General features: G+C 34.9%; 2 protein-coding genes across 2 annotated transcripts in view; one reads left to right on the top strand and one right to left on the bottom strand.

Moving 5' to 3' along the window:
- The window catches only part of LOC117329458 (cubilin-like), a 52,134-nt gene that overhangs the window by 5,337 nt on the left and 22,713 nt on the right, over positions 1 to 24,084 (bottom strand). Inside the window, exons 10-15 of the mRNA XM_033887410.1 lie at positions 9,358 to 9,449; positions 8,276 to 8,388; positions 7,523 to 7,621; positions 4,784 to 4,949; positions 4,255 to 4,337; positions 2,609 to 2,947 (exon numbers count right to left, since the gene is read on the bottom strand). Of these exons, the coding sequence (XP_033743301.1) occupies positions 2,609 to 2,947; positions 4,255 to 4,337; positions 4,784 to 4,949; positions 7,523 to 7,621; positions 8,276 to 8,388; positions 9,358 to 9,449 (892 nt within the window). The remainder of the gene's footprint in view (positions 1 to 2,608; positions 2,948 to 4,254; positions 4,338 to 4,783; positions 4,950 to 7,522; positions 7,622 to 8,275; positions 8,389 to 9,357; positions 9,450 to 24,084) is intronic.
- LOC117329459 lies at positions 10,591 to 12,182 on the top strand. The gene is made up of 2 exons (XM_033887411.1): positions 10,591 to 11,022; positions 11,524 to 12,182. The coding sequence occupies exons 1-2, from the start codon at positions 10,698 to 10,700 to the stop codon at positions 11,835 to 11,837; spliced, it is 639 nt and encodes a 212-aa protein (XP_033743302.1). The 5' UTR covers positions 10,591 to 10,697; the 3' UTR covers positions 11,838 to 12,182.

Raw genomic sequence — 24,084 nt, 5'->3', positions numbered from 1 at the left:
CAAAGGGACATAACCCTGATAACATTATACAAAGGGACATAACCCTGATAACATTATACAAAGGGATGTAACCCTGATAACATTATACAAAGGGATGTAACCCTGATAACATTATACATAGGGACATAACCCTGATAGCATTATACAAAGGGACATAACCCTGATAACATTATACAAAGGGATGTAACCCTGATAACATTATACAAAGGGACATAACCCTGATAACATTATACAAAGGGACATAACCCTGATAACATTATACAAAGGGATGTAACCCTGATAACATTATACAAAGGGACATAACCCTGATAACATTATACAAAGGGACATAACCCTGATAACATTATACAAAGGGACATAACCCTGATAACATTATACAAAGGGATGTAACCCTGATACTATTATACAAAGGGATATAACCCTGATAACATTATACAAAGGGATGTAACCCTGATAACATTATACAAAGGGACATAACCCTGATAACATTATACAAAGGGATATAACCCTGATAACATTATACAAAGGGATATAACCCTGATAACATTATACAAAGGGACATAACCCTGATAACATTATACAAAGGGACATAACCCTGATAACATTATACAAAGGGACATAACCCTGATAACATTATACAAAGGGACATAACCCTGATAACATTATACATAGGGACATAACCCTGATAACATTTTACAAAGGGACGTAACCCTGATAACATTATACAAAGGGACATAACCCTGATAACATTATACATAGGGACATAACCCTGATAACATTATACATAGGGACATAACCCTGATAACATTATACAAAGGGACGTAACCCTGATAACATTATACAAAGGGACGTAACCCTTATAACATTATACAAAGGGACATAACCCTGATAACATTATACAAAGGGACATAACCCTGATAACATTATACAAAGGGACGTAACCCTTATAACATTATACAAAGGGACGTAACCCTGATAACATTATACAAAGGGACATAACCCTGATAACATTATACAAAGGAATGTAACCCTGATAACATTACACAAAGGGACGTAACCCTGATAACATTATACAAAGGGACGTAACCCTGATAACATTATACAAAGGGACATAACCCTGATAACATTATACAAAGGGACGTAACCCTGATAACATTATACAAAGGGACGTAACCCTGATAACATTATACAAAGGGACGTAACCCTGATAACATTATACAAAGGGACGTAACCCTGATAACATTATACAAAGGGATGTAACCCTGATAACATTATACAAAGGGACGTAACCCTGATAACATTATACAAAGGGACGTAACCCTGATAACATTATACAAAGGGACGTAACCCTGATAACATTATACAAAGGGACGTAACCCTGATAACATTATACAAAGGGACATAACCCTGATAACATTATACAAAGGGACATAACCCTGATAACATTATACAAAGGGACATAACCCTGATAACATTATACAAAGGGACATAACCCTGACAACATTTTACAAAGGGACATAACCCTGATAACATTTTACAAAGGGACATAACCCTGATAACATTATACAAAGGGACGTAACCCTGATAACATTATACAAAGGGACATAACCCTGATAACATTATACATAGGGACATAACCCTGATAACATTATACATAGGGACATAACCCTGATAACATTATACATAGGGACATAACCCTGATAACATTATACATAGGGACATAACCCTGATAACATTATACATAGGGACATAACCCTGATAACATTATACATAGGGACATAACCCTGATAACATTATACATAGGGACATAACCCTGATAACATTATACATAGGGACATAACCCTGATAACATTATACAAAGGGATATAACCCTGATAACATTATACAAAGGGACATAACCCTGATAACATTATACAAAGGGACATAACCCTGATAACATTATACATAGGGACGTAACCCTGATAACATTATACAAAGGGACGTAACCCTGATAACATTATACAAAGGGACATAACCCTGATAACATTATACAAAGGGACATAACCCTGATAACATTATACAAAGGGACATAACCCTGATAACATTATACAAAGGGACATAACCCTGATAACATTATACAAAGGGACATAACCCTGATAACATTATACAAAGGGATGTAACCCTGATAACATTATACAAAGGGACATAACCCTGATAACATTTTACACAAAGGGACGTAACCCTGATAACACAAAGGGACATATCATTGATGAGTCATGCAGATATGCAGATGTTGGAGTTGGAATTCCTGCTCAAGATGGTTACTCGCTACCAGTCCTCCATGTCATCAACAAGGGAGGTAATTGAAGGAGAGTACCTGTCTAATCGCAGTTTAATAACAATTTTGATATCTTTATAAAATCATTTCTGGTAGAACTAATGTGACTAAATTACAAACTTTTACAAGTTGTAGATAAAATATGAAACTGTGCATCCTGTTTCCATTGAATATGCAAATATTTGAATCCTATGACAACTACATGTACAAAGTTACAGGGAACTAGGAACAAACCTGTTTACAGGGAATTTTGGCAAAAAAGCCAAATCCAAAACAGCAACCAGTACCTACCAAAGTATGTGTAAGTGATGGTAAAGCCATTCCCTGTTGTGGGCACTCCTGATGTATTGGGGTTGACACTGTTGAAGTCAAGTACCAGATTTGACTTATTGGTGGTGGGCAGCAATAGATCCACATCTGTATATCCAGCTAGCGACATTTTCTTTTTCCCATCATCCACTGTGAGGCTGTGCTTGGGGTTCAGATCAAGGCTGCCAACTGATACCAGTATGAATAGTTTCTTGTTAGGGATGAAGGTCCATTTACAATGGGCATTGATAGGGTACTGGTTTGGGAACTGAGGGCTGTTCACAATCCCAGTGGGGCATGCATTGAGGGTACCACCACACTCTACAACATAAAAATCCTGCTTTTAGTTTATCAACAGATAAATGATGGAACAGAGGTTGTGGCTCACAACAAGCCAAGATAGTAGTAGGTTTGTCGAAGATACTGTAATTTTGAGTTTTGCCTATAACGGCTTTAGTAAGTATCGAACTCAATAAAACTAAGAGCTTGTTCAACCTGCCATCCCAGCTTGTTCAACATACTACCCCAGCTTGTTCAATCTACCATCCCAACTTGTTCCCACCTATATCCATGCTTATTCAACTTACTATTCCAGCTTGTTCAATCTACCATCCCAGCTTGTTTAACCCAACATCCCAGCTTGTTCAACCTAACATCTTAGCTTGTTCAACCAACCATCCCAGCTTGTTCAATCTACCATCCCAGCTTGTTAAACCAACCATCCCAGCTTGTTTAACCCAACATCCCAGCTTGTTCAACCTAACATCTTAGCTTGTTCAACCAACCATCCCAGCTTGTTCAATCTACCATCCAAGCTTGTTAAACCAACCATCCCAGCTTGTTCAACCTAACATCCCAGCTTGTTCAACCAACCATTCCAGCTTGTTCAATCTACCATCCTAGCTTGTTCAAGTTACCATCCCAGTTTGTTCAACCTGCCATCCCAGTTTGTTCGACCTAACAAAAAAAATTCCCAGCTTGTTCAACCAAACATCTCAGCTTGTTCAACCCAACATCGCAGCTTGTTCAACCCAACATCCCACCTTGTTCAACCTAACATCCCAACTTGTTCAACCTAACATCCTAGCTTGTTCAACCAACCATTCCAGCTTGTTCAATCTACCATCCTAGCTTGTTCAAGTTACCATCCCAGTTTGTTCAACCTGCCATCCCAGTTTGTTCGACCTAACAAAAAAATTCCCAGCTTGTTCAACCAAACATCTCAGCTTGTTCAACCCAACATCGCAGCTTGTTCAAACTACCAATGCAGCTTTTTTAACCTGCCATTCCAGTTTGTTCAACCAACCATCCCAGCTTGTTCAACCTAACATCCCAACTTGTTCAACCAACCATCCCAGCTTGTTCATTAGTTTATTTGAATCAACAACCCATCAAACCTGAACAAGAATATGTAAGGTATTAGCATTTCCCCCTATATCACACTAGGTACCTTACTCGTATGGCCATTACTGTAGTATAACAACATTAAGCTCTAAGGAAACTGTACAAACACTTCAAATATTCACAAGAAATCTATAATGGTGGTATGGCTTAAGTACAATGCGTTTCAGCTTTTCCATTCCTATTGTTGGTCTCATGACAATACAAGAAAAATATCCATCACTTACTAGCCATGTTTGTCTGGTAGGATGATGTTACGATGGCAGAGTTATTCTTGCTACAGCTGCCTTTGGGACTGTTCAGAACCAACCTATATACAAACAGAATTCAACATCAGCACTGTGATTACATAATTTATATAACCTTTAGACCATCTTGTTGGGTTTTTGTTTTAAAAACAGAAGAGAATACTGCCAAAATAACAAAAAAATTTAACATGTCGGAAAGAAATCAACGACCACATAATTAATAAAGGAAGATAATGGAAAACTTTAAATTGTAGTTGATTTTTTATAAAACTGATTATCTTAAGTAGTACCAACTGATATAAGAATCTCGAGTGAAATTCAGAATTCTGTTACGGAGCTCAGGATTCAGAGTTTTTACTACATATGTATTTATTTCACTTTAAATCCCAAAGCTAATGAGGATGAACATTATACATGACAGAATTCTGTTACATAGCTCAGGACTCAGGGTTTTTATAACATATGTATTTTTAACCCTTTAAATCCCAAACAAATGCGGATAAACTACCTGAAGCCATTTTGACTCTGAGAGTAGATAGTAGGAACCAGGCTGTTTTGGGTCTTTGCATTGAGAGTAATTATAGGTTTCTTGACAGCTTTGGTCAGTCCTTCGTACAGAGCCAGGGTGTCATTCTGACACAACCTGACTTGGCCCATAGTCATATCCAGCAGCCCTACAATACAGACAAAAGCACTGAGATAAATTCACCAGTAGATAGTACCATCTCCTCAATGGGTCCCACTAATGTTGTACATACCTGTGGTCAAGGAATTTTAGATATCTCTCAGGAGATATCCACACAACAGAAGGGGTGCTGAAATCATCATTAGTATGTCTTTATATCAAAATACTGATTGAAAATGTTCAAATCATAATAATTGTCACTGATTTCTATTGCACACATAACTCATATTTTTTGTATTCACCTGATTATGTGTTGGGAAAACTATACCGAAAAGGTATGAAGTAGGACAAAGAAATCTTCGCCTTTAAAGGAGATTTCTGAATAACTATTAACTTAGGCTAGTGGTTAGACAGTCTAGTCTCCTTTGGTGGAGATTTCTGATTTAATAAATTTTTTTTTTTCAGTTTTAAAATATTTTTATTCATCCTTTTGCATATTATAAGTACATGAAATACATAAAAAAAATATCAACTATAGATACAGTTTTACAGCAGAACAATATCAGTTTTTGAGAAGAGCATCAAGGGTGACAATGATTTGGTATACATAATAGTAACATTTTAGAAAATGCGTACATGTATATATATTGAAACAATGTTTAATGGCTAATAGAAACAAGGCATCGCAAACGATACAAATCCCCTCGCGTGCTAACACATGAACTCTGACGCAAAATGGGGGTTGGGGTTATTGCAGGACATTGAAATAACATCAGTTGTCATTTGCACTGAACTGCAATAGACATGGATGGGCTTATTATCAGGCATGGGCTCATTGCCAGATAAATAACTCGTTCGAGGTATTCCCATGCTGGACCCTTATATGAAGTTTGGTCAGGATCCGTTCAGAAATGAAGTCGCAAGAGTGCTGACAAAGATTTTCTATAAATAGTAACGGTGAACTTAACCTTGACCTTGGCACCCTAAAACACGAACTCTTTCGAGGTATTCCCATGCTGGACCCATATATGAAGTTTGGTCAGGATCCGTTCAAAAATGAAGTCGCAAGAGCGCTGACAAAGATTTTCTATAAATAGTAAAGCTGACCTTGACCATGACCTTGGCACCCTGAAACACGAACTCGTTCGAGGTATTCCCATGCTGGACCCATATATGAAGTTTGGTCAGGATCCGTTCAGAAATGAAGTTGCAAGAGTGCTGACAAAGATTTTCTATAAATAGTAACGGTGACCTTGACCTTGGCACCCTGAAACACGAACTCGTTCGAGGTATTCCCATGCTGGACCCATATATGAAGTTTGGTCAGAATCCGTTCAAAAATGAAGTCGCAAGAGCGCTGACAAAAAGTGAACATACGTACGTACGTACGAACGGAACTTTCGTCGCGAGGGGATAATAAAGTATGTATTGAACATTTAAGATAAAGATGTACCATTGTTGAATTATATATAGCTTACAGTATTAAGAGGTTGATAGGTGTACATATATAGTATTGAAGAGTTATGACATATATATGTATAGTAAGTTGACCATCACTTGCATAAACTGGAGGTGTTGCATGATTGTATAGTACAGTGTATAGAATATATATAATGGTTTTAAGAAACAGCAGAAATGCAAGCTACCTGAGTATTATTTTGAGACTTGTCTCCCTTTGATTAAAAGCTATATCTGGATCTGCATATAATATAAAAAGGCTAATGAAAGTAGCTATTGTTAATTATTGATTTTGTGGCATGTACTTATATAAGGCAAGTAGTGAATATAGTAATAAAACTGAGTTTTAACTAAGGCTTGTGGTTAGAGTGCCTTATAGAGTCTCCTTTGGTGGAGATTTCTGACTGATTATTAACTTAGGCTTGTAGTTAGACAGTCTAGAGTCTCCTTTGGTGGAGATTTCTGACTGATTATTAACTTAGGCTTGTGGTTAGACAGTCTAGAGTCTCCTTTGGTGAAATTTCTCAGTTCTACATTAAAACAGGGCAATGATTCCTACCAATCTACAGGTGTTGTGTTGTCTGCTTGATGGCCTCTGGAAATAAATTTTAATCAATTAAATCTGTATCCAAGGACCTTGACCTTTATTTCAACATATCCAAATCAATAGTGCTATATTCCACTTCTAGGATATAAGGTATGAGTGTTTTGAGAAATAATTATTCTCATATTATCAACTACACAAGAAATGACCATCAAGAGGTACAAACGAAAGGTCTAAGACGAAGTGACGATGACCTTGAACGTTGGCAAGTCACGCTAAAAATCATAAGATTGATTCTCTTCTTCTCATGCACTGCACACACAAAGTTTGATTCAATGATTGTGAAGATTCATTCTCATTTTATCAGCCAAAAAAGCAATTTTATTTTTAGAAGCAGTGACCTTGACATTTGTCCAATCATACCTTGGAAATGAAAAGTTTCAGGGTCAATATTGATCAAATATCTGATGGTAGTCAAGTTCAATTCCTATAAATGTCAAGGTCAGGCTGATTGCTTGACTTTCTTGAATCCTAGTAGTCACGGCAGGTTCATGCCCTCGTAAGAGGTCAATGTTGTGGTGATGATAACCACTCTACTCTAGAGGTCATATTAAACTTACATGCACTGATTTGAGGCTTGATTGACCAGGTACACTGAGTGCCACTTTTACCAATCATGCTGTATGTCTCGTATGGTCCTGTAGACAACTGATCACAGTCTGAAAGTTCAAATAGGATTAACACTTAGTTCTTGTTCATAATATTATACCATATAATGAAATAGTTAGGATATGTCTTGGTATGGTTTTTATTTTGGAATATTTTCCTGTTTTATATCCAGTTCTATATGCTGAAGTGTAAATCTATGTCATGACTAAACCCTAATGTAACACTGTTTTGTGTACTGACTAAAATCTCTTTTGTGTACTGGCTAAAATCTGTTTTGTTTACTGACTAAAAAAATTTTTGTGTACTGATTAAAATCTCTTTTGTGTACTGACAAAAATCTCTTTTGTGTACTGGCTAAAATCTCTTCTTTTTTTTGTACTGACTAAAATATCTTTTGTGTACTGACTAAAATCTCTTGTGTACTGACTAAAATCTCTTTTTTGTACTGACTTAAATCTCTTGTGTACTGACTAAAATCTCTTTTATGTACCGACTAAAATCTTTTTTTGTGTACCGACTAAAATCTTTTTTGTGTACTGACTAAAATCTTTTTTTTTGTACTGACTAAAATCTCTTTTGTGTACTGACTAAAATCTCTTTGTGTAAAGCCTAATTTGAACACATGTTTTAACTGTCAAGATAAATTAAGTGTGACATGCTGGTCTAACCATTTTGTGTGTAAGCTGTTGTGTAACTTTAACTACCTGGTCTGATGGTATTATAGCTGGCAGTAAATGTCTGAACACCAAGGAAGTTGTTGGCTTTTATAAGGATACTTTGCCCACTTCCAGTTATAGTGTAGAAGTCAGACACCTTTCTGCAAAAATAATTCTGATGAATAAAATATCAAACTTCATCATTATTGAAAAATAGTGATATATCAGAAACAATGATTCAATGTCACTGATTAAAATGAGTGATGTTTCTGTAAACTGTCAATTCAATACTGCAAAACTTGAGGTAAACATAATATACTACAGTGTAGAGTACATGGTATATTGTATATGGCAGAAATTGATTGGGTATATTTCTTATTTGGACACATTTATCTCCCTTGATTGTGTCTTTTACTTAGACACAGTTATCTCCCTTGATTTTGTCTCTTACTTGGACACAGTTGTCTCCCTTGATTGTGTCTCTTACTTGGACACAGTTATCTCCCTTGATTGTGTCTATTATTTGGACACACTTATCTCCCTTGATTGTTTCTTATACTTTGACGCAGTTATCTCCCTTGATTTTATCTATTACTTGTACACTGTTATCTCCCTTGATTTTATCCATTACCTGGAAACTGTTATCTCCTTCGATTGAGTGTATTACTTACTATGACACAATCTCCCTTGATTTGTTAGATTACTTATGTAACCCTGGTACACACTAGCTGCAATACTGTTTGGCTAAAGAGATCTCTTAATTTTGATCATTTGAGCGTAAGACTAGTAAGCCAAAGGTCCTGAGTTCAATCCCTAGCAGAGGCAGTAATTAAAATTCAATCAATCATGCCCTCTGGTACATATGGGGCCTCAGGAATTCAGCATTGCTTCTGAAAGCACCGCTGTAACCCCTGGAAACTCAAGGACGAGTTCTTCCTTGGAGGGGGCTATGTAACCCTGGTAAATACTAGCCGCAAAATACTGTTCGCCTAGAAAGATCTTCTCTTAAGCTTGATCTGTTGAGCGTAAGACCAGTAAGTCGGGTTTGATCCCTAGCAGAGGCAGTGATTTACATTAATCAATCATGGGCATTGTAGACATAGATAGTTATCTGTCTGGTTAATACTTACTTGAATACAGCTATTTCTTTTGATGGAGTGTTGTCATCAAATACTTCAAGGGTGGCATTCTTTATTTTTCCATTTACAAAGGTAACCTGGGCCTGCAAGAAAAATAATATCACATAATCACCTGTTATATAGTGAATTTGCCTATCTCAGATTTTTGCATATATATATAATATACTCTGGAATGCTTTTTGGCCGACATGCCACTCAGAAACTCATATTGTGGCCAATGAGTTTTTGCCATTAATTGAAAATGTCAAACAAAATGGTCTATTTGAGACTTTCATATGATTTATTTGATTGATATATTTTAAAAATCAGTGAAAGAAAATCAAAATTGTTCAAGATAACTTAATATAAATAGAGGATAAATACCTGAATTAAGAAGTACCTTTAACAATTGTGAATTTATTTACATTGAAATTAATGTTTCATTCAGATTTAAAAAGGCCTTTTCATTAACCCAAAGAACAAATATACACCATTAACAATTCTATACTGTTTCAAACAAAAACTAACCAAGTCATGGTCAGGTAATTAAATGGCAATGTAAACTCTGTTAAATAAACATATCCTTATTTTGAATTTAACAAGTTTTATTTACAGGTATTTTCATTGGTATGATTCACCAGACATTTACCAGTTGACAAATGTTTATCTGTACAGGTACATTAACTGAAGCAATGTATACAAATATCTACAAGAATGTATGCAATATATATATACATATATTGGCAGCTTTATTGCATATTGTATAATTTATAAATATCTATGAAATCTGCTAAATCAAATATTCTGAAATGAAAAATATCCAAAAATTAAACATACATGGTGTGTAGCTGGGGACTTTTGATTGTTGTGATTGTAGAGTCAGGTATGATCAATTGTAAAAAGGCCAGGTTAATTACCAGTACAGGTAAACTGTAACAACATCTCATTAATTACCTGTACAGGTAAGCTGTAACAACACCTCATACCTTAATGAAGGAGTGGCTATAATGATTACCCCTATTCTGTTGGTCACGGTACAGTGGTCAAATTAAGACCCTTATTAACACTATGTTTAATTACAGAGGTCAAAGGCCATACAGGTATATCCTAATTACAGAGATCAAAGGGCAAAGGTCCTCACCTCATAATAACAAATATTAATGATTTTCACCTTGATCTTTGATTGCCTCACATCAAAGTGAGTACAGGTGAGGTGATCCGAGTCAGAACTGTGGGATTGTGGAGGGGGAGGAGTATATATACATGGGTGATCCCTAGGGGACACACACTTGACCTTCAGGTCCCATCTGATAAATATTACATATCTACACCTATATATTGGAAAGGTAACCATGACCTCCCTTACCAGGAATGTGATGACCGATGCTGACGATATGACCACACGTAGTGTTCTTACAGATACAGATGATCTGTCCACACACAGAAGTGTCCTCACAGATACTGACGATCTGTCCACACACAGAAGTGTCCTCACAGATACAGATGATCTGTCCACACACAGCGGTGTCCTCACAGATACTGACGATCTGTCCACACACAGAAGTGTCCTCACAGACACTGACGATCTGGCCACACAGGATATCATTACCATAGCCTCTGACCTGCAGAAACTATTGGTCCACCATGATCGGTCCCTCCAACAGATCGTCCTCATAGGTAAGTACACTGTCCTATATAGGATGTTGTCTACAATCCTTCCTATTACTAGTAAATGTACCCTTATAAGAATATTATACAATACCTGCCAAAAAGTCAAGGGAGGGACCTATAATTTTCCAAGATATTCGATATTCCAAAATTGCAAATTCTGTTATAAGCTGTGACCTAGCTTAAACATTAATTGCTGTGAATTTCTAAAGATTTTTGGTATTATGTAGAAAACGGTTATCAATTTAACAAAATTTTGAAAAAGACATATCACAAAAATAATGCATTTTGCAGATTTGTACTTTAACGGCCATTCTAAAAGTGCATGTCTTATATTGATCAGAAGTTATCAGATAGAATTTCAACTATGATTTAATCAGAATTACTGAATTTTAAAATATTTTTGTAAATTTTAATTAAGTTTTGGAAACTTACGGATGACAATGTATATTAATACTGAGAACTGTACTACTCTATAAATGTTTTTACATATTGTATTTTATTTTACAGACAGATATATAGCCAGACTGACCAGGCAGGCTCTTGTCTACCTCGAACAGAAACGTAAAGGCCAGGCTCTGAGGATCCTCACACACAGGGCAGTAGCCAATGGAATCAAGTTCCTGTATCGCCTCTACCGTCTACGCAAGTGGCAGCAAGTACAGCAAGTTGTGACGACCATAATGTATACCCTAGGACAGGAGGCTCCATCTCTCCCAACTCCATCAGACTACTCAAGTCTCTCTGACCTGGAGACTGACCAGACCACAGGTATCTCAAAAACACTCAGTGTTGTCCACAGTGTCCATTACAGGTATGATTAGTGTTTCCATAGCAACCACTACAGGGAGGATAAGTGTTGCTCTTAATTAGCAACCAATACAGGGACGACATGAGTGTCAGAAACCACAGCAGTGATGGTCAGTGTTTCCATAGCAACCATGATTGGGACTAGTGTTTCTAAGTGGCCTTGATATGTGGTTCCACAGTACCACTACAGTGTATTACAACTTAACAGTGACATTTGTTTCCATAGTAACCACACTTCCACACTGACTTCTACTTCTTGGTTTGTGTAATACAGAACTCTATAGTTGTCTAAAGTCACAGTGGTCAGTCAAGGTTTGACCAATGTTAGTACTTTCTGAGGTAGTGCTTATGTAATAATAGTTTGCTCCAATGTCCAATGTATATAATTACTATACTGTTAATTGTTTGTTAAGATCCTGTAGTGCTTTTAAATAAAACAGATATATCAATATGTTTTTGTTTGTTGTTTAATAACCCATTACATTTAATTCATTACTATTCAAAACAGTCAGGATCAATATACAATTGAACAAAGCCAGTTCTCTCCCCTTCAATGTTATGGATTATGTATACATATGTCTGAGTGGATGTTGAAGGACTTTATAACTAGTGGAGGAAGAACAATACCTACAGTATTGATAAAGATATAGGTACTTTATAGTCTTATTCCACAATTTTCTTTTAAAACAAAAGAATTCAATTTATTTTCAAAATAAATAATTGTAGTTCCTGGTGGAGGTGGCCGGGCCCTCTAACCATGGTACAACACAATGACAGTCGTGCCTCACATTTATTTCACAAATATTTACCAGTCTATTTGTGTCTTATTATTTCACTGGTGAAATTTTTGTGACCACATAATGGCCTGCGAAATAGTGAAAAATACCTTGCAAATATCACTGGCTATATGGTATATAGGACAATTCAACACAAGGACCTAAATAAGTGGGAATACAAGACTGAAGTTCATTAGAATTAACTCCTTCTATTTTACTATGAAGTTTGGTGATCTTTTGTTTATTTGTAATATATAATACAACCAGACTGATAAGTAATGAAAAAATGATATTGCTGTGTACCCAAGGACTGGTCTCACTTGGACAAGACAAGCGACTTTTACAAAATTGGTTAGGGTGAAAGAATCTGTCATTGCCATGGCTGCCATTCACGATTGTGGCTTTAAATTGAGCATCCGCCTTATTCACCTGTTCTCGCTCCATCAGACTTTCATCTATTTCCAAAACTGAAAACAACATTTTTAAGCGCCCTAACTCTAACGTACCCTAACATGCAGTGGATGACTTTCTGAACAGCCAAGAAAAGGAGTTCAGTAAGACAAACAGGGCAGGTTCTAAGATGCCTAGGCACGTTTCTATATATCTATCGATTAACAGATTACATCAATTAGGGTTATGTATAAGTAATGCATTAATTGGAATGATGTGTAAGGACTGTCTTGATAAAGGCAATCATTAGGACTGCATCAAAAAGGACAATAGATTAGGGCTGCATTAAATAGGACAATGTATTAGGACTGCATCAAAAAGGACAATAGATTAGGGATGCATTAAATTGGACAATGTATTAGGACAGCATTGATAGAGACAATGTATTAGGACTACATTGATAGAGACAATGTATTAGGACAGCATTGATAAAGACAATGTATTAGGACTGCATTGATAGAGAAAATGTATTAGGACAGCATTGATAGAGACAATGTATTAGGACAGCATTGATAGAGACAATGTATTAGGACAGCATTGATAGAGACAATGTATTAGGACAGCATTGATAGAGACAATGTATTAGGACAGCATTGATAGAGACAATGTATTAGGACAGCATTGATAGAGACAATGTATTAGGACAGCATTGATAGAGACAATGTATAAGGACAGCATTGATAGAGACAATGTATTAAGACTGCATTGATAGAGACAATGTATTAAGACTGCATTGATAGAGACAATGTATTAGGATTACATTGATAGAGACAATGTATTAGGACAGCATTGATAGAGACAATGTATTAGGACAGCATTGATAGAGACAATGTATTAGGACAGCATTGATAGAGACAATGTATTAGGACGGCATTGATAGAGACAATGTATTAGGACGGCATTGATAGAGACAATGTATTAGGACGGCATTGATATAGACAATGTATTAGGACTGCATTGATAGAGACAATGTATTAGGACAGCATTGATAGAGACAATGTATTAGGACTACATTGATAGAGACAATGTATTAGGACAGCATTGATAGAGACAATGTATTAGGACAGCATTGATAGAGACAATGTATTAGGAGAGCATTGATAGAGACAATGTATAAAGACAGCATTGATAGAGACAATGTATTAAGACTGCATTGATAGAGACAATGTATTAAGACTGCATTGATAGACACAATGTATTAGGACTGCATTGATAGAGACAATGTATTAGGACAGCATTGATAGAGACAATGTATTAGGACTACATTGATAGAGACAATGTATTAGGACAGCATTGATAGAGACAATGTATTAGGACTACATTGATAGAGACAATGTATTAGGACAGCATTGATAGAGACAATGTATTAGGACTACATTGATAGAGACAATGTATTAGGACAGCATTGATAGAGACAATGTATTAGGACAGCATTGATAGAGACAATGTATTAGGACAGCATTGATAGAGACAATGTATAAAGACAGCATTGATAGAGACAATGTATTAAGACTGCATTGATAGAGACAATGTATTAAGACTGCATTGATAGACACAATGTATTAGGACTGCATTGATAGAGACAATGTATTAGGACAGCATTGATAGAGACAATGTATTAGGACAGCATTGATGGAGACAATGTATTAGGACAGCATTGATAGAGACAATGTATTAGGACTGCATTGATAGAGACAATGTATTAGGACTACATTGATAGAGACAATGTATTAGGACAGCATTGATAGAGACAATGTATTAGGACAGCATTGATAGAGACAATGTATTAGGACTGCATTGATAGAGACAATGTATTAGGACTACATTGATAGAGACAATGTATTAGGACAGCATTGATAGAGACAATGTATTAGGACAGCATTGATAGAGACAATGTATTAGGACAGCATTGATAGAGACAATGTATTAGGACTGCATTGATAGAGACAATGTTTTAGGACAGCATTGATAGAGACAATGTATTAGGACTACATTGATAGAGACAATGTATTAGGACTGCATTGATAGAGACAATGTATTAGGACTACATTGATAGAGACAATGTATTAGGACAGCATTGATAGAGACAATGTATTAGGACAGCATTGATAGAGACAATGTATTAGGACAGCATTTATAGAGACAATGTATTAGGACAGCATTGATAGAGACAATGTATTAGGACAGCATTGATAGAGACAATGTATTAGGACTACATTGATAGAGACAATGTATTAGGACTGCATTGATAGAGACAATGTATTAGGACAGCATTGATAGAGACAATGTATTAGGACTGCATTGATAGAGACAATGTATTAGGACAGCATTGATAGAGACAATGTTTTAGGACAGCATTGATAGAGACAATGTATTAGGATTACATTGATAGAGACAATGTATAAGGACAGCATTGATAGAGACAATGTATTAGGACAACATTGATAGAGACAATGTATTTGGACAGCATTGATAGAGACAATGTATTAGGACTACATCAACAAGAACAATGTATTAGGACTGCATTGATAGAGACAATGTATTAGGACAGCATTGATAGAGACAATGTATTAGGACAGCATTGATAGAGACAATGTATTAGGACTGCATTGATAGAGACAATGTATTAGGACAGCATTGATAGAGACAATGTATGAGGATTACATTGATAGAGACAATGTATTAGGACGGCATTGATAGAGACAATGTATTAGGATTACATTGATAGAGACAATGTATAAGGACAGCATTGATAGAGACAATGTATTAGGACAACATTGATAGAGACAATGTATTTGGACAGCATTGATAGAGACAATGTATTAGGACTACATCAACAAGAACAATGTATTAGGACGGCATTGATAGAGACAATGTATTAGGACGGCATTGATAGAGACAATGTATTAGGACTACATTGATAGAGACAATGTATTAGGACAGCATTGATAGAGACAATGTATTAGGACAGCATTGATAGAGACAATGTATTAGGACAGCATTGATAGAGACAATGTATTAGGACTGCATTGATAGAGACAATGTATTAGGACAGCATTGATAGAGACAATGTATTAGGACTGCATTGATAGAGACAATGTATTAGGACAGCATTGATAGAGACAATGTTTTAGGACAGCATTGATAGAGACAATGTATTAGGACTACATTGATAGAGACAATGTATTAGGACTACATTGATAGAGACAATGTATTAGGACTGCATTGATAGAGACAATGTATTAGGACAGCATTGATAGAGACAATGTATTAGGACAGCATTGATAGAGACAATGTATTTGGACTGTATTGATAGACAAGGTATTAGGACTGCATTGATAGAGACAATGTATTAGGACATCATTGATAGAGACAATGTATTAGGACTACATCAACAAGAACAATGTATTAAGTCTGCATCGTTAAGGGCAATGTATTAGGACAGCATTATAAAGGACCCCCCAACTGCCACGTTTCATTGGTAGGGAGCTAACAAGAGCATCACAAATAGATACATGTCTCAGTCCATATAGGTACATAGAACTCCTAATTTCAATTACCTACATTATAGTGAACTACATTGTACTTCATCTACTAGTGACTATAACCTAACTATTGTAGAAGTGAACTCACTTTGGTTACATGTAATGGACATGTGTAAAGATACGACAAGTTACAATGTGCATGTCTAGTTGACTTTGCTCAACCAATTGGTCTGAGGATAGTAACTAGATTTAGTTTGGGCATGCCTCACCATTCTGTTTGGTTTATTTTGTTTAACGTCCTATTAACAGCCAGGGTCATTTAAGGACGTGCCAAGTTTTGGAGGTGGGGGAAAACCAGAGTACCCGGAGAAAAACCACCGGCCTATGGTCAGTGATGAAGTGTTTGGACATCTTAACCACACGGCCACCGCGGCCCCTCACCATTTGGAAGCAATACAATTTTCAAGACCTTAGTTTATTTCTAATGCTTTATGCTGATGATATGGTGCTATTTTCGGAGACTGTCAAGGGTTTGCAAGATCTACTCGATAATTTAGAAAGGTATTCAAACCAATGGAAACTTACTGTAAATATTGAAAAAACTAAAGTCGTTGTTTTTCGAAAAGGTGGTATAGTTCACTACAATGAGAAATGGACATATCAGGGTAATGACCTTGCCTGTGTAAATGAATTCACATATTTAGGAGTAAATCTGAAATTTAATAATAAATTCAACAGTATTCAAATACAGCTATCAAATCAGGGTCGGAAAGCAATGTTTGCACTTTTTACAAAATGTAATCACATGCAATTAAATATTGAAACTATGCTTCATCTTTTCAATACATATGTTGGAAGTATTTTAAGCTATAGTTGCGAGATATGGGGATCGTCAAAGGCAATTGACATTGAAAAGGTCCACACACATTTTTGCAAAAGAATACTTAATGTAAAGAAATCAACCTCAAATGCGATGGTGTATTGTGAACTATAGGTCGTTTTCCACTACAATATTACAGGAAACTAAGGATAATTAAGTACTGGTTTAAGTTAATTACTACACAAAATTGTATTTTAAATCGTGTTTATGGATTTTTAAGAAATTGTAATACAAGAAATTGTTTCAATTGGGTAACTTTTGTTAAAAATGAACTTTTTTCGCTTGGTTTTTGTTATGTGTGGGAAAACCAGCAAATGTATGCAAGTTATATCGACAATATTTTGCCAGTTATTAAGCAGAGAATTTTTGACCAAGCTCAGCAACACCTACACCATTTATTAGAGTAATCCTCAAAATGTCATATATATAAACATCTTGTGGACATTGTAACATTACCTTTTTATGTTACCAAATATATTCCTAAAAGATTTAGAATTTGTCTTACTAAGATACGTCTATCTGCACATTGTTTAGCCATTGAAGCTGGTAGATATAATAATACTCCAAGATTAAGACGATTTTGTAATATGTGTAATAATAGACAACAAATTGAAGATGAATATCATTTTATTCTTGAATGTAATAGTTATAGAAATTTAAGGAAAAAGTACATCAATCGTTATTACTGGAATAACCCATCTGTTTTTAAATTCATTCAGCTATTCAGAGTACAAAATGTAAAGGAACTGTGTTCTCTAGGAAAATATATACATGAAGCTACTAAATTAAGAAATAATTACTAAACCAATCACTGATGTTATGATGTCTCATTCTCTTTATGTTATGTTCTGTTGTATACGCCATGCTGTAATTTATGTAGTTCTTGTACAATGTTTTTGCATGTGACTGATAGGTCGTACGGCCGAAAGTAATAAAAGAATTGAAAATTGAATTGGAAGATACACATATGTAATCACATTAGACTGAATAGCCTAACTATAATAATAGTTGACGCCCGAAGTAGGCCAAAGTCTATCTTTGTAAACATTATCCATCAAACATATTAAAAGTTATCGCTCAAACAAATCAAAATAGTTTGAGAAGGAAATCTTTTTAAATGGAATTTTTTCCTTAAAGTTACAAACATGAGAAGACTGAATTTGTTTTCACTACATGAAAAAAGAAAAACAAAGAAAAACAAAGGTATGCTTTACAACAGAAAATTTACCATAGTCTACCTAATGGCTGTGATATTTAAAAAAAAAACTAATTCCATGTTTTTTCTCAAAGAACTACATTTCTTGTATAACAATAATGAAAGTTACAGATATATACTTTTGAGGAATACAGCTTGAAGTTAAAACAAGAGCTGTTGGAGAACAGCATAGCTCGTCTCGCAAATGTTTGTCAATAAACAATTAAAATATATTAATTGGAATTGCATTAATAATATCTATTTTGTTTACTTGTTTTGTGAATTCATGCAATTTTCAAAACCATACCAATTTATATATTCGGGAGACAAAATATGTTGTTGTTAAATGAATATATTAAATACAAATGTAATTGCTTTTGGACATATTTCTTCAATTTTTAGACAAAATATTATCCTAATGAGAGTTGTCTCCCTTGAAAAATGTGGACCAGTATAAATTGTCTATTGTGAGCATTTCGACATTGTTTTATTTTCAGTTTCACCCCAAGAAGGGATAGTGTAACTCCATAGGGACTCTTTTAACAAATATCAGCACCCTAGTACAATCATAAAGTGACGTGTTAATAGCTTTCAACATTTGCACAAAAAAAAATAAAATGTGTTTTTTCCCCAGTTTAACACTGGCAAGGGATAGTTTAACCCGCACAGGGAACCTAATACCATGTATTACTATAGCTTTCAACACTCAACAAAAGTGAATTGATTTACAATACACTATCTATGCATGTGCTTATCAAAATAAGATCAATTTCATGTGTTTCCATTGGAAATGAAAAACAAATTCTTATTCAAACTAAGGTATCATTGTCAAGAAAAATCATCTTGCTTAGAAAAGATTGCAAATAAAATGCCACATATCTTTTTGAAAATAATCCACTTTTTTTAACTGATAACTTAACTCAATGATTCATGATTAAGTCAACATATTTGTGCAAGTTTTTATCTTATTGATTTATTGTCATATTAATTTCGTCTAAAAATATTGATTGTACAGGTGCTCTGTTCAAACATTTTATACCTGGTTTATACAAGTGTACTGTACATAATAAAACATTTATTGGTCAATCTACCTGGTTTACCTACCTAAAGTACACTAATGATGTAATTCAAACCTGCTTTTTTAAGAAGCCTGGTTGATTGACACCATCACAAGGAGTGTTGATATACCAGTAAGTTATTGTACCACAGGTGTGATAACCTACCCTGATCTGTGTATAATGCCTAATTAGGGCTAAACACCTGTTGAATGACTTTTGTTTATTTTACCTGTACAGTGTTGTGATACCTGTCAACTAATCTGATGAGGTGTGATGGTAGAAACAATAGCATCTCCATATTAATTATCACCTTGTGTGGGTAGGCACGTTAAATTGGCCCAGTGTTGATCCAATGACCAGTAAAGGAAAGTGTAAATGTATACCAGTCTTTGTCCAAACCCTGGGGACCCAGTCCAACCAAAACATACAAGTGTTTTTCTACCAATCAATAAGTTTGTATATCCACCCATATATGCTCCTCCTATTCCATAAACTGGACACAACTGACCTTTGAAACACATCAGAAATCACTCTCCCAGATACGATAGGCAGTAGAGACAATCTTATCACCAGCTACATTGTATATTTGAAGATTCGACAATCAGATTTTCCTTACACAGCCATCATCATGTACATCCCTGCCAAGCCTGTTTCCCAGACAGAGGTGTATGCTATTGCCAAGAGACTTAGGGAGCTGATGTCCTGTCATGACAAAGCCACTCATCAGATAGTTCTCCTGGGTAAGTTATCTCCCCTTAAAATCATCTCCCTCCAACTAAACACTCTAGTACTACTGCATCAAATGTATCAACTGCAGAAATGGAAATATGTTTGCAGATCTTTTTTTTTCAGTTATTATAAGTAACATATCTTTATCATATGTTTATAATGAATTAATGAAACTTAAAACTAACAACCAGAAATTGATAGAAATGTTTGAATTGAAGAAAATGCACACATTAGTAAAATGATATTTTCACACAATAGTTTTTTTATGTTCAGCAAATACAATTTACAGCTGTTTTGGAAAATCTATATCATCAATAATAAATTAGTCAGATTTTGATTTATTTTCTATTCCCCGTAATGTACCTGATATCTTACAAGTATAGATTAACAGTGATATGTCTGAGTAATATAGGCTGAGCCTGTTGTCCAATCCCCTTTGCCAACACCAATTCTGTACAATATTCAATGTAAATTTATACTTGTTGTGTTGACAATAAAATATTTTGAAATTTATCTGAGTTATATACAGTAGATAAGCATTGTATCAAAATTCTGTACGAAATAATCTTTCTAGTTACACTAGTTACAGGATAAATACAATCCAGAATTCAGCTTTTGTTCACAGATAATGATAACAGTAATGTAGCTAAGATTTACTAGATATTTCTTAAGGTAATCTGAAATTATATTGGCAATAAGTTTTTCATGCAAAATAAATTATCACTGGCCACTACAAAAAAAAGTGTGCCATGTGTTTTAAATATACAAGCAGAGCTTCACTGCTAGTAGCATTCAGGTTGAATAGATTGGGTACTCAGTGACTTTAACATTCCAAGGACAGGCAAAATTAATAACAGTTCTCAATATTGTTGATGAATAAAGACAAATACCTCGATAAAATTATATGATGTGTGATTTTACACATAATATGGCACATAATGTAGTTACAGAGTATCAGGGATACGGAGCAATGTGTTATACTGTAAAAGGAGAGAAAAATGCTATATACAAAACAAGGTATCACCATGCTGTAAAAGTTATGTATCTCAGAACTGTGCAATAAATATCACTAGTGGATCAAGGGGTGGGGGTCCTGGGGGTCAGGACCCCCCTTTTTTCGGATTTTATACCCTAGGTATAGACATAATCTTCAACATTTGAAGGATTTAAAACTTGGTATAGAAACAGCAGAATTGATAAGAGTTTGAGGATTAAGTCATCATTTATGAATCAGTATACATTTATTCAGAGTCGTGGTTTCAGCAACCTTTTTTGGGAATAGGATTAAATTGATTTAGGTTTGGGAAATGAGTTTTAGTCAGGTTACTTTTGGGGATTAATCAAGATATGCTAGTCAGGTTTAGGATTGAAACTTTTTGTTAGATTTAGCATTATTGATTGAGATTAAATTAAGTCAGCATTAAGGAATCAGTATATTAAATCAGATTCATGTCTGGGAATATCAAGATTAATGTTTGGGTCAGAATATGTTTGGGTTTTGATAAATTTGGGCATCTAGATAATATTAGTTAGAAAAGGGGAATACAATTTTGGTCAGATCTAGCTTTAGAAATTAAGATGTAGTCGTTGATCAGGAATCAGCATATCTAGTAAGTTTAGTTTGGGGACTAAAATTAAGCTTTGGGACAGGGATATTTCAAATCAAACCCATTGAGTCATATTTTAGGTTTGGGGTTGAGATCTAATCAGATACAATATTATATATTGTGGATAGACTGAGATATTTTAGTGTTAGGTTTGGGGATCTAGATATTTTAGTGTTAGGTTTGGTGATGTAGATATTTTATTGTTAGGTTTGGGGATGTAGATATTTTATTGTTAGGTTTGGGGATGTAGATATTTTAGTGTTATGTTTGGGGATGTAGATATTTTAGTGTTAAGTTTGGGGATCTCGATATTTTAGTGTTAGGTTTGGGGATGTAGATATTTTAGTGTTAGGTTTGGGGATGTAGATATTTTAGTGTTAGGTTTGGGGATGTAGATATTTTAGTGTTATGTTTGGGGATGTAGATATTTTAGTGTTAAGTTTGGGGATCTCGATATTTTAGTGTTAGGTTTGGGGATGTAGATATTTTAGTGTTAGGTTTGGGGATGTAGATATTTTAGTGTTAGGTTTGGGGATCTAGATATTTTAGTGATAGGTTTGGGGATGTAGATATTTTAGTGTTAGGTTTGGGGATGTAGATATTTTAGTGTTAGGTTTGGGGATGTAGATATTTTAGTGTTACGTTGGGGGATGCAGATATTTTAGTGTTAGGTTTGGGGATATAGATATTTTAGTGTTAAGTTTGGGGATCTAGATATTTTAGTGTTAAGTTTGGGGATCTAGATATTTATTGTTAGGTTTGGGGATGTAGATATTTTAGTGTTAGGTTTGGGGATGTAGATATTTTGTTGTTAGGTTTGGGGATGTAGATATTTTAGTGTTAGGTTTGGGGATCTAGATATTTCAGTGTTAGGTTTGGGGATCTAGATATATTAGTGTTAAGTTTGGGGATGTAGATATTTTAGTGTTAGGTTTTGGGATCTAGATATATTAGTGTTAGGTTTGGGGATGTAGATATTTTAGTGTTAGGTTTGGGGATGTAGATATTTTAGTGTTAGCTTTGGGGATGTAGATATTTTAGTGTTATGTTTGGGGATGTAGATATTTTAGTGTTATGTTTGGGGATGTAGATATTTTAGTGTTATGTTTGGGGATGTAGATATTTTAGTGTTATGTTTGGGGATGTAGATATTTTAGTGTTAGGTTTGGGGATGTAGATATTTTAGTGTTAAGTTTGGGGATGTAGATATTTTAGTGTTAGGTTTGGGGATCTAGATATTTTAGTGTTAGGTTTGGGGATCTAGATATTTTAGTGTTAGGTTTGGGGATGTAGATATTTTAGTGTTAGGTTTGGGGATGTAGATATTTTAGTGTTAAGCTTGGGGATCTAGATATTTTAGTGTTAGGTTTGGGGATGTAGATATTTTAGTGTTAGGTTTGGGGATGTAGATATTTTAGTGTTAAGTTTGGGGATGTAGATATTTTAGTGTTAGGTTTGGGGATCTAGATATTTTAGTGTTAGGTTTCGGGATCTAGATATTTTAGTGTTAGGTTTGGGGATCTAGATATTTTAGTGTTAGGTTTTGGGATCTAGATATTTTAGTGTTAGGTTTGGTGATGTAGATATTTTAGTGTTAGGTTTGGTGATGTAGATATTTTAGTGTTAGGTTTGGTGATGTAGATATTTTAGTGTTCAGTTTTGGGATGTAGATATTTTAGTGTTAAGTTTTGGGATCTAGATATTTTAGTGTTAGGTTTTGGGATCTAGATATTTTAGTGTTAGGTTTGGTGATGTAGATATTTTAGTGTTAGGTTTGGTAATGTAGATATTTTAGTGTTAAGTCAGGGGATCTAGATATTTTAGTGTTAGGTTTGGGGATGTAGATATTTTAGTGTTAGGTTTGGGGATGTAGATATTTTAGTGTTAGGTTTGGGGATGTAGATATTTTAGTGTTAGGTTTGGGGATGAAGATATTTTAGTGTTAGGTTTGGGGATCTAGATATTTTAGTGTTAAGTTTGGTGATCTAGATATTTTAGTGTTGGGTTTGGGGATCTAGATAGTTTAGTGTTAGGTTTGAGGATGTAGATATTTTATTGTTAGGTTTGGGGATGTAGATATT

The sequence above is a fragment of the Pecten maximus genome, chromosome 6 (assembly GCF_902652985.1).
Source record: "Pecten maximus chromosome 6, xPecMax1.1, whole genome shotgun sequence".
In the NCBI taxonomy this organism is placed as follows: Eukaryota; Metazoa; Mollusca; class Bivalvia; order Pectinida; family Pectinidae; genus Pecten; species Pecten maximus.
The sequence above is the reverse complement of the archived record's forward strand: the minus strand, read 5'-3'. Positions and strand labels throughout refer to the sequence as shown.